Here is a 16,040-nt window from a genome sequence, read left to right as displayed (position 1 = left end):
GAGCTTTTGTTATAAGAATTGGATGATACAATGTGAAAAGATATTAAAAAAAAACTGAGAACTCATGACATACGTCTGAATACTCCTTATATCAAAACTTGTACCATTCTTAAACACAGCTCGAAATTAGCTACTCTTCCATTTGGTCCCATAGCCCACCTTCACATTTATAACACATTTTCTGTTTTCTTTTTGTGTTTGTCTCTTCTCGCCTTTGCAGAACCAACTACAAATGAGTCACCTGGCACACCTGAGGTGCAAGAAGAGAAGGAGCCCCACTGGAGTGGCCCAGGTGAGACCCCTTTATATTACAGTGTATATTATTGGCAACCTGAGAGTGTCTGCATGAGTCAACATGTCCAATAATTTATTTGAGAAAATACAGGTTAGACACAACTCAAGACACTCATACATACATACTACACCTAGTGTGAATTCACTGACAGGAAAGAAATAAAGTCAGATTTCGTCTAATATATTTGTTCTGCTTCTTTTGTAAAAGGCATTTTGTAAACATTGGGAGGGAATGGAAAATGGACAATACAGTAGTAGCTAATGCACTGTTTGCAGCATTAATAATAGTTTTTTTTAGTTTTCTAAATTTTAATTGAACAGACATTGTGAGGGAATTTGTGGAACGGAAAATGACATTGACATTCTGTTCCTTTTAGCAATGAATTGTTGGTATGGCAGACAAAACATAAATTCAAGGTGACAGAAGGTTCGGTTTAAGTTGTTAAAAACTATAACTTAGATCACATTTTACAGTTCTCCTTTTAAATTTAGTGATGTGTTCTTGTGTAGGTGCTACTGGTACTCTCATTGAATAAGTTGGGCGTAACAGATTATTTTTTTAGCAACCATAAATTACTTCAGATCTTTTTTCATGTGTGCGCTTTCAAATCCTGCAACCACACACAGGAGAATGAGGGAGTACTGGCAGACCCATCTGATCCTCCCACCTTCGAGCTGCTTGTTTTTACCATGTTGCACACAGCACAGTCCAGTACAGGACTGATTGGAAGAGAGGTACATCCCTCACATATGCTGTTTGTACGGACACTACAGAGTCTGTTCATGTGAATTGGCTTCTGGGAAAATTGGCTGTGATGTGACTGTGTGTGTGTCAGAGTCTGTGTCTGCCCTGCGATGGACTGGCGTCCCATTTAGGATGTATCCCTTCTTGCGCCAATGGCCCTGTAATGAGTAAAGTGGTTAGAACATGGATGGATGGATACATAGTCTGAACAGGTGGTTTTTGAGGACGTGCAGTGAAGTGGTTGGAGATCACTGTGCAATGCTGGTGCTACTGGGCAAAGGTGAGCTTAACAATAGAGGCTGGGTTAAGTGATAGGATGCCCCTATCACTCTCCTTCTGTCCAGCTTGGATTTGGCCATTCTTTGGCTCAAGCTGAGGTTGAAGAGCTTATCGCGTCTTTTCCAATACTGTACTTCAGTTAGTTTTGTTGAAAACATGATGCTGTTTCAACAGCCTGTCTATAGCGTGCCTGAAATGGCAGCAAAGGCAGGGTTGGATTCTTCACCTTGAAAAAGCTGACAATGAAGGCATGAATGTGAAAGTAGGAATTCTGTTGTCTGTTTTTTTTTTTGCTTTCCTGGAACACAGCGGGTTAAAGAATGCAATCAGCTAGCAGCTCTTCATCTTCAATATTTCTTTTAAGTCCTGTAAGTTTGCTGAGTTGTTTTTTTTCTTTTTTTTTTAATTCTTCATGTGAAGATGTTTCATTATCATCCTTTCCCAGCCTGTCCCTATAACAGTAATTGGAGCGATATTAATTGCTGTGTGGTTGCTGGTTGATGGCAGCCCAGTGATGTTAGTGCGATAGGGTGTTCCTTCCAAACTAACTGCCGAGATAGGCATTCTATCAGCTCTTCTGCAGGCTTCGTATTTATCAGGAGTGGGATTGGCAAAAGGGAAACTTTGACCAGTCTGAATTTTTCTCTTATCGTTCAGATCCCTCCCCCCCACCCCCCCTTCTTTTTTAATGTCAGCAGCAAAGGAGCTGAAGATGTGGACTTGTACAGACAAGGGTTTTGTAATCCGCTGCTGTATCAGTTATTTCTCTCCGGCTGTAAGCTAAATTTGCTTGTATTGGTTGTGGTGGTGGGTTTTTTTTCCTGAATATCTCTTTTTTTATTTTGCCTCTTCTGCTGGATTTCTATGGTTCATTTATTAAGGCAGAAATATCACTGCATAAGTGCTTACATTGGTAGAGTTATGTGCGGATACCCTCCATTTAAAAGCAAACGGACAGTCGTTTGCTCTCTTCTAAGACATTTGGTGTATTTTGTTGAGGTAACACATCCCTGAGACAAGAATGGAATGTGTGTAAGGTAAAGATCAGAGCAGGGCTCCAATCCAGGGAAAATATGATAGGGAAATAATTACAGAAAATGCAATCATAATATTAGTTGCTTTTTTATCTCAATAAATTAAAACAGGCAAGCTTTTATCTTTGACACTGTGGGACATAATTTCCAAAATGTACAAATCATGCTAGTGGCGTAATGATGGAGAAGGCAAAAAAATGTGTTTATTTTGCTGTGGACATGTATTTCATTAAGAGGGTGGATGTTTAATGGAAATTCTTGTCATTGTTTTGTGAACTGTCTTTGGATTGTGTTTTCTTTATTAAAAAGGACCCTTTTATGGTAAAACGTTCTGGAACTGTACTTTAATATTGAAGTCCAGTCATGACAGATGGCAGTTTCTTTAAGCAGCAGAGTCACCTTTTTCATTCTTATTTTTTACCATTGTGCCTTCTTAAAATCTGAAGTGATTTTGATTTTGTATAGGTTTTGTTTTTGATATTATATATATAAAGTATATATTAAACTTTTATTTCTGTAATAAGGCTTTCATTTGTGGTGTTATATTCATTTACACATTTTAAGATCATTCTGTATGTATATTCCATTAGCTCACAAGAACGTGGTTTTCTGTAAAAATTAAAAGCTCGCAAGTCAACTTGGATAATTAGATTTTAATGAAAAAAGTGAACAGGAAGTCATATTCTTTAAATTAATGTTAAGAAGGCAGCTGACACTCTTCTTTTTAAATAAGATCTCATATGAATTAATCCTGACCATTTTCCCTGTTAAAATGTAAACATGCTTTTGTTTAAACTAAACACCATTTCATCTTAAGTGTTCATCTCAGTGCTTAATCACCTTTCCCTGCTGCATTCCGGTTGTTTGTTTTGCCAACGAGATTAAAGGTAAAAAAAGTGTAAAAGGTAGAAAAATGCACTATCGGGCGATATGCGATATGGCGAAGCTTAACCCTAATGGAGAAAGACACAATTTAATCTATAACATGTCTGCTGTATGATATGCAAAATAAATTATTTAAAAAAATTATCTTTAAAATGACCTTGCTCGCTGGGGGGTTTGATACTCTTTCTACTTAAAATTCTGATATGCAAATGGCCGATAGCTATAATCCTTAGTCTGTGCGAAGATTGTTGCTGCCTTGTCCCCTTAAATTGGACGACAGATTGTTACATGAGGTAAATGAAATGAATTCCATGTTGAAGTTGAGGTCTTACGTCCTAGCGACTGCTTGCTGAGCTTGTGTTCTCTATTTTTTCCTCAGTTTAGGTATGGAATTTTGTTTTATAGGGAGTTTGTTGGGTGTTATTGGATTGAATCATAAAAGAATGCCTGCACATTACAGAAAATGCTTTTTTCTCCCTGAAGTATAGTTATAATATAGTTGTATATTGAGTATAGTACAAGGTTACTAGTACATAAACACATACAATTAAAGTTTTTTTTTTTTACCATGTGCAATATGGTATAAAAGTCTTGATTTGGAGTTCTCTTTGAACAGAAGAGCTAAGCAGACAAATGGGGAAGAAATTGAGCGCTTTTTAAAATCTGGAGTGTGTACATAAGGAGGTTTTTGTAAATCTTTTAGAAATGACATCTTTGCCTTTGGACGTTTTTCCTGGAGTTTCAGCAAAACAGCTAAAGCACATTATGTAAAATGCAAAATGAACAAATGTAGTGGCTGAGTTTTATCACCCCTTGATTTCCCCTTCTGCAGGGGGACCAGCAGCTATGAAATAGAGTTAGGCCTTCATATTTTTGGATGCATGCATTTGCGCGTGTAGTGTAAGCAACATGGTTTGGTTTGATTTCTACCATTCATTCAAGAAAATCAGGACAGCAATTTAAATCCTAACTTGTTGCACCCTTTAAATCCACTGAGACGTTGGAAAGAGTGAGATGTTGAGACATTGGAAAAGGAGAGCACTAACTTTATTTTTCATACTTACTGAGGTGACATCTCGAATCGAAGTCAGTCCATTGCCTCACCAAATAGCATATTTCTCATAGTGAAACTAGAAGCAAGATATGGTCCAACAAGGTCCCATGACAAAAATCTGTCAGTTAAGAGTAGTTACATTGTATTTATGCCCCTTAATCTATACGCAACAGTTATAGCTTATAGGGTTTTGTGTATGCAAATTCCAGTCACTGGAAAATTACAAGGAAAATGCAATAAGCGTTATTCAAATCAATTCTTCCATTAAACAGGTGAAATAGCATTTTTTTAAATACATTTTTAATTTTAGCTTCTAGTTTTTATCTTATATATAGAGTTTATTTATTTTTTTGTTGTGAAACACTGAGGAATGAAACATTTAATAAATACTGTATATGTTCATCTTTCTGCTTTTTTCATTAAATGATTGGTGGTGAAAGGTTTCATACTGTGTGTTAGATGGTACCTGCTACTGTATATTGTACACATTTTAAAAAGTATCCATTTGGTATATGTGAATATTTCTGTTTTGTAAAATATCAAATTTGAAAATATTACTTAACAGAAAATTTCATTTTGTGCAGCCAAATCAATGACATTTTGTAAGTTATTATAACCCCTAAAACATTTTATTTAAACAGAGTATGAAATTACTGTATTTCTTAATCTCAGGGTTAACATGCTACTAATAACCTTAGCTTTCTTTGCTTTCCCAGAATTGACAGTCAGACATGGGAAAGATTTCACACTGCACATCTGAGTTCTTTCTAACCTAGTTTCAAGCTGCCTGCCTTCCTCATCGTCATTCAGTCAAAGCCTGCTGTCAGGCAGGGAGGGGACAAGCAGGGCTCTTTTGAATTAGAGGCAAGGGGCTGGTTGGGTCCGTGTAGTATTTTGTAAAGTAGCAGAACTGTATTAATAATGGGTACAATTAGAATGATGAAATTACTTATTATTTTTATATCCTTTCTTGTGCAGTTCCCCTAGTGCTTGAAGTTCATATTGTTTAAAAAGAAAAAAACCCTGCAGGTTTGTTATCAGCAAGAGAACACAACGGTCCAATGTGAAACTGTTCCACTTGATGGACAGGGCGGGAGAGATCATCACGATTATTCTCTCTGACTTCAGTTTGGTATGTGTAGGCGGATTTCATGGCTGTGTTTATTTTGTGTCATTTGCCTGCCTTTGCCTACACTCTGCCTTATTGATAGCTTTGGATTACAAGGCGTGCTGAGGTAAACATCAGGCTTATGAAGGCCCAGGATGATAGAGTTGTCTTGTATTAAAAAAAAAATTGAACAGTGAAAGCTGACTTTAGCAAGAAAACGAGAGAGGAAAGTTTGGTCTGTTTATATTTGTCTCATAAAGCAAGGATCCAGTGTTTCATTTTCAAATACACTTTAAGGTGTTATTCGGTGACTAGTTCAGTAACATTTTTTCATCTGTTAGAATATCATCACCAACTTTTTCCTTCTTGTTCAATGAATTTGTTTTAGTTACCTTGTTCCTTAATTAACTCAGGGTTTATGAGCAAAGGAAATTGATATAAAACAGTTCTCTGAGAGTCTTTTATAATAATGTACCCCCACCCAACAACAGTTAAAATTGCTCTGCATCCTCCATAAACAGTTTATAATACAATAAATATTTTTTAAAACGTTTGTGTCCATAATCAAAGTTGTCCAACAGTAAAATAATAATGCTGATATTTATAATCCTGATGTTCAGCAGACATAATCAAGTACCTGGCATGCTCAATGTTTTATTTGACTTATTTTATATTTATTTTTTCTGTTTTATTTGATAGTTTTTCTAGAATATTGTATTAAAAACCAAAGACTTGTTTTTATTATTTTGCATCTGAAGTATTTTGGCCAGAAAAATTAAAAATGAATCATTTTTATGTCTTATTTAAAGTGTTAAAAGCATATTAGTTAGATCTAGTTGGTGACAGTTTTAAAACAATTTATATGATCTTTGTTTTTGGAATGTAGAGTTGTAGTGAATTTGTAAGCCTTTTAATAACTTTAAAGAAAATGTTTGCTTCAAATGAAAACAAAAACACTTTAATCGAGTTTTCCGAGCACTGAAGTCATCACAGTTACTGTATTTAGTATGTTAAAGCAACACAAAATGATTTTTGATTTCTGACCAATATAGCATTTTAATAGAAAAACGTGTTATTTTAGAAGAACATAATTTAGTCTAACTTAAAAGTTTATATGCAGTATATTTTGAGTTGTCGGATTCTGCTGTTTGGGCAATTCTAGATGGTATTTTCTTTAGAAAAAAACTATCTGCCAATAGGAATTTCTATGTCTGATACTTGTGTCAATGTACTGTATAAATATACATTGTTTTCAGAAAAAGAATCAACAAGAATGCAATTTGCCTGTTTTTCATAACAAGGACAAAGAGATGTAAAAATCTTTGTCTTGTGAAACTCTGGGAGTTGTTTATTTAGTTTCAATGTCAGTTTTGCAATCAACACCCTCCAAGAGCTATTTTAGTGGTTTATTGTTAACCTGCTATATATCTGTACTGAGATAGCTGTGGTTACTGGTTATGTGCAGATGTTTTGGCTGCATCATTTTTGTAAATGTTTATGATTCTTTACATAAGCCCCATTGGCTCTTCAGCGTTATCTGTTGTTTGATTTGCTGTTAGATATATTGAAGTTGGTAGCTCTATCTGTTTAATTGATCAGGCACCTGTTGCTTAATTGTGCTTTAACTTTTCATAAAATACTGCGCAGCTCAGTATTTGAGGTTTAAATTAGACTGCAGCGACCACAAGCCTTTATCTGATAGTATGGTGCCCACATCCCTCCTGCTTCTGTCATTATGGGGGTGCATCTATTTTTATTTACAAAAAGGGAAAAGTGTATGTACGAGACAATGCATTAGACTTTATGGGGCTGTATCCCTTTTCAATTAGGTTGCACGTGTGAGCATTTGTGATTCTGAAGGCTGTTATAGGATGAAGAAAAACATCTGGTGTCTGCCTTTGTCTTTGCGTGGACAGAGCAGAAATGGCAGGATGGATGTTAGTTTGTCCCCTGACATCAGCTGTAATATACAGCTCAGGAAAGCTCTTGCACATCCGGGTCATTCCCTGGCACGTAGAAGACGAGCAGTTCCTGGCAAATAACTTGGCTCCTTGAACTGCAGATAAAATGCTCGGAACTTCCTGCAGGATTCCAGAATATGTGCGTTAACCCTTGCTCCCTTCGCCGGCCAGACTGAATTCATCTCACTTTGAAATCATCTGGCATAGAGGGCATCAGGCTCCAGAAGTAGATTCTCAAAAGGCCCTTTTTAAAGGGAAAGTAGATGTCCTCTTATGCTGCATTTCATGCAGATGCATAGCTACTGTACAGTGTTGGCCTTGTACTCTAAACATCTGGCTTTGAATTGACTTTCATGCTGCCTGAATCATACAGCGGGTCAAGAGACCCAGCAATATCCGTACAGATATATGTAATAAAATCATCCAATCAAACATGGTCTGGCTTCAGGATTTTGTGTCATTTTCTACTGCGGTTAAGGAGCAAATAGCAGAAAATGAAGCGAAAGGGAGAATTATAGACCAAGAAAAAAGTGTGATATAGAATTGCATGTAATATACAGTAAAATAACAATTTAAAGCTTTTTTTTAGCAAATGAAACTAGGATGTTAAGGTGTCTTTTTGAATTACAAATGAAGAAATTCTAGAGCTGAAGGAAGCCGCCCAGATTCGCCCTGTATGTTTTTCGTGTCAAGAGGCGTGTAATGGCGGGACGACTGTAGCTGACAGCCTCAGCAGAAGGAGGGCTGCTGGGAGGGCTTTCTTCTCAGAGCATTCTGACACATAGCCCTGGGTATCAGCAGCCAGGCAAGTGTTAACGTTACCACCCGCAGCTTGCCGGGATCCTTTCAAAACTATTTTCTTCTCTCTGTCACTCTCTTCCCACTAGATGATTGATAGGCCTGGCTGGTAATCTAGAGGAACATTTTTCACAGCCATCCCATTTGCTATCAGAAGCGCAGCTACATCAGTGATGTGAAGTACTTTCCGGGACAGGATATCATGATTACTCCTGTATCTCGGGATGTGTTCACTGCAGCAAGAACCACATCCTCCCTTGTTTCTTGGGATTTCAGTGAGTCCCCACTTCTATCTCTTTAATACCAGCCTTAACAACATTCCCATTTTACTCCCCCCACCTTATAGTGGCAAAATCTCGCAAATAGCTCGGTCTTCTGTGTTGAGCACTCTTCATTATTAACAATAATAAAACATTTAAATTAAACAAAATATGATGGGAGGGGGAAGACTTTTTAAAGACCTTTTCTTTGCCTGCTGGCACTTGTCTCTAATCACGTCTGTACTGTCCAGAGCAAGTCACCTTGGGCTTCAGATCCAGTGACTGTCACACCTGGCTACACGTGGTACTGTTTTTAAATTGACATTAGTACATGAAAGGGAATTCACAGGTTTTGTTTGACCTTTCTGCTTGGTATTGAATATTTAATGTTGGTATTAAAAATATAAGATGATGTAATGTAACATATCTCATTTTTTCAATTTCCCGATGCAGGTTTTCTGGACATTTTGTATATAGTACAGAGTACTTAACACAGGGTGACTTTCTGCTTGTAAGTTCTAAAAGAGAAAGTGCTTAAGGTCTTTTTTTCTCTCATTTTTATTTATACTGCTTCTATGTTCTCATGTCTGGGTCCCTACTGATTTTCTGATGCTTTCTTGTGCTTAGTCTCTGTCAATCTAGAAGAAATTTGTAGCATAAACCATTTTCCAGGCTGAATGGCAGAAAATTACATTTTCTGTGACATTTTCTATATCTTTGTGACACAGGTGCCAACAAACCTTTCTTCGGTAATGGGTATCAGGGCCTTGTGCAACTCTATTTTCCTTCCCTACCGCACTTCCTTCCAACAGAGCAGCAGCAGCAGAGACCAGCGTGACTCGTGTAAGAGTATGTGCAGAAGGCAGAAGAGACAATAAGATTAACCTGCCATTATTTGGTTGCGTGTGTATTTTTGCCCTGTTTTTTGCCCTGTTTATTTTTTGGAGTAAAGCAACCAATTTTGCTAGCACTCATTCCTGAAGCATAGATTTGAATGGTTATGTTTGACATCAGAGCAATTTCGGCAGAGCTGTGTAGTGGATGAATGCTCCACAGCCAAAAACAACTTGAATACAGTATGTAAGTGAAGGAGGAGACGGACTCTTCTTGTGAACCATAAGGGTGAACAGATGTCAGATGTGGCCTAATGATTTAATCATGACTGATTAAATTATTATATATTTGCTTTATATATAATTGTATATTCTGCCTGCCACCTTGATAAGGGTATCTGCTGAGCAAATAGATACAATCGTAGTTTTCAGTTATTAATTTGGTTATACACCTAGTTCTAGCAGGTACAAGCACTGAAATCCCACTGGGGAAAAATAATGCCATTTATTTCTCTGGAAGTTCTTTGTGATGTAAGACACCTGGCCGTGAAGAAATTCTTCCTTCTTGAGAACAGAATCATCGTACTACTTAAGTTAAGTGAGAACATGGAAAATTCCAGGAATTTTGTGTTTTATGGGGGAATGTGAATATCGTTTCTGTCTGCCCTTTTCTTTTAACTCCTGGGGTTGTTTGATCAGATATTTACATGAAATAGATCTATTCAAACCATTGTATCTTAAACTGCGAATTCATACTAGTCTGCCTATACAGTAAAGGTTTTGTTCAGCAGTGAAATGTATGTTGTTAGCAAAGAAACAGGTAGGACAGTAGTTACAAATAATCTCAGGGCATTTATTGAATACACAGGACAAAACAATACACAGAAAAACCTCGATACCAGCGGAATGTACAGTACAGTGTTGAATGGTTTGAATGGGACAATTAGAGGACCAGCAGTGAGTGTTGCTAAAAAAAATCAATCGCCTGTGATGTAAAGAAGTATCTTGTTATTCTGTGTTGTGCTCATAATACATTTGCAGGTTCAGTTTTTTAGGTCCTTAATTTCCAATTCTGAAGTTGTGACAGAAGGATAAGGGAAGTAAGAAGTAAGACACACAAGGCCAATACCCGACCTGCCCTTTGCCTCACTTCTCTCTGATTTTTCAAATATTTATGATTATCCATCAAATTCCATGCTATAGAGGTTTCATTATTTTTCGAGTAGTGTAGGTCCAACTGTATAGACAACTTTATTCTCAAACACTGCGGTATTTGCTGAAGAAATGGAAATAAAAGGGTGAAAAAGAAGGGGGCACCAATTTTTTAATTTCATGTCTACAGTATGCTTATACTTTGTCGTTATGTAAACACACATAACCACAAAAATACATAGTAAAACATCATCTGCCTAATACTTAAAGCACACTTGCATTAGAATGATAATTTTGTATTCTGGTTTTTCTAATTGCATGCTAAGAAAAAGGGTCAGGAGTCTAAAGGAGTAGGGCACAGTTTAATACCGGGGAATTTTTATTAACAGGCTAATATCATTCAAAGACTTATACAAGTATTTGAATATAACATGCAGTATATGTGGTTTCTTTTGAAGTAATATTAATGTACATGTGTTTTTTCAACAGATACAAAATTTGCATTTTGTGATTTTGTCAGTTATGACAATGGTTGTAATCAAACTGAATTCCACTTGTGCTCTGAATTTCGTTCAGCCATATACAAATTCTCTTGTTTTGCAGAAATAGTGTGAGCGTTGTTAATGAAATGGAGATTTCATACACAGAAATTCTGTGTATTAAGGTTTGCACAGCCTTTGGACAGTTTTCTGTTTGTGCTCAGAGCATGAATGGTAGCTGGTTGTTTTGATGAAATAATACAGATTTCTGAAGACAAACCCTGTTCTCTCTGCAGTGCATGCCTGTGTTCCCTCAGTTCTGGTTCCACAAAGGATGGAAAATGCAAACAATCTGTTGATAAGGTAGTTTTAAAAGACTTACTTTTAAAGTGTATTCCATTACTCATTTATTAGTTCCACATCAATTACAGGTACTTTTACGAAATTATTTTTAAATAAGAAAATATCTTATTTAAATGTTCCATGCTTAGGCTGGATTGGAACTCTTAGTCTTAGAATCCTGTTAGAATCTTTAACACAATAAAAACTTTTGTAGGATTTGACAATCATTTCATCTTTGCAAGAAAAAAAAGCACAAGAGCAGTTTACCTTTTTCTTATCTTAGCCTGGCAAACTCAGATCTAGATTGCATGTTTTGGCCCATGCATTGCAGAGCTGTCTCCTCCAACTTTAACACCAATGAAAATGATGTTTGATGTTGCGACTGAATTTATCTTCTCTGTTCTGGGTCAGCGAACAAAGTATTCTTGTGCCTAACAGATACAGCAAGGTTGATGTCTTGGAAAACAGTGCGCAGCTGATTAGATCAGATGGATTTTCTTCTCGGTGACTTTTGACTTACAGTACCTCCAATCCTGCTCGTTCCTGTGGAATCGAGAGAAAATTGTGCTGGTTCTAGTGAAGTGTCTCTAAGCAGATCTTACCCCTGGAGCACTGCCATGGCAACTGTCCGTCCTGAGTGGACTGGGCAGGACACTTAACAAAGGTTATCAAGTTGTTACCTTCCTTTGGCAGTGCAGGAAGCGCTCGACTTGGCTGCTGGCATCCTAGTATCATTTACCTTCACTTATCCTCCCACCTCACCCAGTATTCCCACCTAACCTCTCCCAGCTTGTTTCTTTTCTTCCTCCTGCTCCCATTTCCGGTCTCCATGCCTTTTTCCTCCTCGGGGTCCGGCCATTGCTTCTAGAACGGGTTTTCGAAACTCATCATTGCGCCTGTCTTTTGGAGCCAGCGGCTTCGAGACGTCAAGCCAACGAGTGGCGTCTTCATTATAAAGGAAGAACGTTGAGTGACGCCAGTAAAGCAAAGCAAAATCCCTTTAAGGTGTTTGCAGAGCACTGAGTCCACATTCATCGTCTAAAGGGCAGACAATGGGATTGTTTAGAAAAATGAATGCCTCTTCTTCAAAATTGAAACATATTCCTTTTTCTTACTACTTTCTTGTTTGGCTTTCCTTTTCTATCCCTCTAAAAATATATTTTTTAAAAGGGGTGCAAATTTTCCATCTGTGAGATTCAACATACAGTCCCAGTCCACCTGTTCTCGAAGATCAGGCTTCAGTCCGTCACAGCCAGGCTGAAAAGCTTGATCCCACTGACACGACCCAGACTCATTTGTCATTAACAGCTGCAATTAACTAAAAAATGTTTTTAAAAATCAGAAATCCCTAGTGTACTGCCTCCATGCGAACAGAAATGTCAAGTTAATTATTGTTATCTTCATGGTAAAGGGAAGATCCTGTTTTAAAGACACAAGGCATGCTTACACATTGGGCGTGATCGTATGCAGGCTTGACAGTCCAACTTGAACATAGTTCACAAAACTGCAGGAATTTGTTTTAGATTCTGAAGATATCGACAAGGGAGAACTGAAAATGTGCATGATGAAATAAATGACTTTATCAGAGTTGCCATATTGCAGTTTAACAACACAGTTATGTCCTTGCTTAATTTAGTCAACCATGACAAATAATTTATTTAAAACAATTGTCAGAAAAATTGTTTAGAAGGGCGAACATTTCTGTAAAAAAAAATCTACAGAGAGATAAGTATGATACTGGGGTTCAGTACTGTTCATTGAATGGGTTGTTTTTCTTTCATGTAATGACAGGATTACCTATATATATACAAATAATAATTTCCTAATTATCTTGTCTGTATCCTTCAACTGACATTATTTCTAAGAAAGCATTGGACCTGAAAGAACATGATTACTGCTCCATGATAATGTAATATGATAACAGAGAAAAAGGCTATTGTTTTGTCAGGTGTAGTGGTTAGCTATCTTTATAAATACGTAAAAGAAATATGGTTGATTTCATTGCATGTTAGGACATTGGGAAGTGTTAAGTGTGAGTACTGAGTGGTTAGGTTCAGGAACTTCAGAGAGAGGTCACATTGTTTCTGATACCTGAGGGAGAAGAGCTCTTGCTGCTGTATATTTTACTTTTATATCACAAAAACACTTCATATTAAATTAAAGAAATTCCCAAATTTATAAATACGATATTTTTGAGCCATAGTTGTAATTAAGCAACAGAGGGGACTTTAAGCACATACAGTATACTTTAACCACTTAAACTTAAAATGCATTATAACTCAAAAACCAACTCAGAACCAAAGGATTTTTATATTTTTAACCATTGACGTTTTAACAAATGGGTGTTCAGATCTTGTGCAATCATGGAACAGGAAGTTTACACCCACAAAGATTTGAAATGCATAACATACTGTACATTTATATAGGAATCAACTTACATTGGATTTACACTTCGAACTAATAATATGGTCACTCCTCACATTTGAATAGAATGTGTATTCCTTAACAACACCTTGTCAAAAGTACTAGAATCCAGAACAATAAGAAAAATCACTGATGTAATTACCAAAGCTTACCAAAATAAGCTAGAGGGGTTTTAACATATTTGCTCCAGATGCTCCTGTTGTCCATTGTTGTCCACTATTAATGCTCTGTGGCAGTGGTGATGCACATAAAGGTGTCCATGCACACCAAAGCACTCTAAAACAATTAAATAAAACAAAATTGCAAATTGCAAAACACAATTTTACCACAGTTGTATTGTTTATAAAAAATACCAAACGTACAATGATATTTTCAGTGATTCTCAATGAAATTCTAACGTGCAAAGCCCAGGCTTAAAGCATTGCACCTTTCTGCCTTTGTCAGTGGGATTGTATTTTAAAATTCAAACTCTGTTACAGTACACGCATGTGATAGCAGTTTCTACGTCTGGGCTGCTAGCTCACCACAGGTCGTTGGATTGTGAAGCCTGTGCTCTGTAGAATCATTTAAAAAGAGCCAATTGATGCTGTCACTTTGTTTCCCATGTTTTTCAGTGCAGTGAAGTTGAAGTGAAGCTGAACTTTAAGTTGTGAGTGTCTGACGACATTTGTGTTGTTGAAGTGGACTAAAACCTGATATACTGTAGATGTGTAGATATGCCGGGTCCTGTCCAAAACCAAACACCTGTTGGCCTTTCAGAAACTCGTTTTTCTTAACACTATAGACAGCTTCCATTTTTCTCCTCTTTCATTAAAGCACATTATTGCTGCTTTCACCTCTTATTTTGACTGTTTTTCTGAGATATGTATTTCTCCCTAAATTCTTTAGTAGAATTTGCGGCAGGGATCAGGAAACAAGGCTCCTTTCCTGGGCTCCATTAAAAAGAGAAGGTGGTAAATTAAAAAAAGTCGAATTGCTGAGTCCCATGATATGTGGAATTTGTCATTCGGCTAAGGTGAAACCCCACCTATTAGCAAGGGTCGAGGTGCGCACAGATAAAGATTTTCTGTTGTACTGTGTCAAAAAATCAATAGCTCGGGAGTGATCTTCTCATTTGATATCAACAATGGTCTTTTTAAAAATCAATTAGCGGAGATAGAGGGAGGGGAGGGGGAGTGGGCAAGGGGATGCCAAGGATTGTATAACAGGGAGCTTAATTCATGAGTCTGTAGTCAGGCATCTCCTAGAGTGTGAGATCTGAAGACAGAAGAGATCTATTTTACATAAAACCGCTGGTGGAAAAACTCGAGCTGCACTGCTTCATTTGCATGTAATACAACTGGGATAATAAAAAACTCTTTGCATGACTGAAGCGATCAGTGCAGTTTCATTATTGCGTATTGCTCAATAGGCATAACAGTTGCTCAATTATGCAATGTTGTTCCCCAATATGTAGTTCTATCAGGATGCTTTATTTTGGTGTGGTATGTGTGCTTCAGGGGGCTTCTGTTTTTTTTAAAGTTTTATTTATAATGACACCTAGTGGCTGGGTGAGGTAATAATGATGGAAACTTTCAAAGTCAGGGTCACAGGAGTGGAAAATCAATAAGTTGCTTACAGTTATTAAAATGGTTTTTAGCCTCTTGTGGGAAATGCTCGAGACCGATTTCACAAAGGAGAATTGCCTGGGTCAAGCTTGACTAACAGGAATTAAAATAGAAATTTAAACTATAGGTTTTTGAAGATTTTTTGCTTATATTAGCTTTTTCAATATGACTGATTCTGAACTATAAGTGCATTAGATCAGTTTGTTGAGATTATTATTTCTTTTTGCGTGTTAAATGTTCTTTTTTCCTCCGTATTTTTTTAATTTTAAAATGCAAATATTTTACATTTTCTAAAATACATACTATGCCCCATTGTTTCCAAAACATTTCCACTGGAGAGTCATTTTAAATTTGAGGTACCATTGTCACAGATCATCAGCTTTTAGCATCATTGTCATTGAAGTCTATACAGGATAGAGGAAGGTTATTCAGCTCCTGGTTTTTAGAAATGCAAAACTTATTAGACATCAAGGAAGCAAAGTTTGTCTTCGATCTTCTGTTTGTTTTTTTGATTGCACATACTGTACAGGAAAGCTTTGTTTGTTTTGCTAATACAAGATGGCTGGAGGCTAAAGTCTAAACACTATTGATAGATCTCAAGTTTCAAATGAGCGGCATGTTTTGATTCAGATATCCGTTCTTGTGTACAATGGTCCAATCTTCTGTTTTCTAAGTGGGTTTGATTTTAAGACTGCATTAATCTTTACAGCTAATAAACCTCATTGTAGTCTGCTCCATGGATTGTATCAGAATAATACAATTTCATTTAAAGGTTTTTTAAAAGA

At 36.8% G+C, this 16,040-nt stretch overlaps 1 protein-coding gene across 2 annotated transcripts in view; it reads left to right on the top strand.

The window, feature by feature from the left end:
- zfpm1 (zinc finger protein, FOG family member 1) overlaps positions 1–16,040 on the top strand; it is a 107,851-nt gene that overhangs the window by 56,602 nt on the left and 35,209 nt on the right. For both annotated transcript variants that reach the window (XM_088614271.1, XM_088614270.1), the window contains exon 3: positions 221–292. In XM_088614271.1, coding sequence (XP_088470397.1) covers positions 221–292 — 72 coding nt within the window. The remainder of the gene's footprint in view (positions 1–220; positions 293–16,040) is intronic.

Source organism: Lepisosteus platostomus, chromosome 20 (genome assembly GCF_059453375.1).
Source record: "Lepisosteus platostomus isolate fLepPlt1 chromosome 20, fLepPlt1.hap1, whole genome shotgun sequence".
NCBI lineage: Eukaryota > Metazoa > Chordata > Actinopteri > Semionotiformes > Lepisosteidae > Lepisosteus > Lepisosteus platostomus.
Note: the sequence above shows the minus strand (reverse complement) of the source record. Positions and strands in the feature narration are given on the sequence as shown.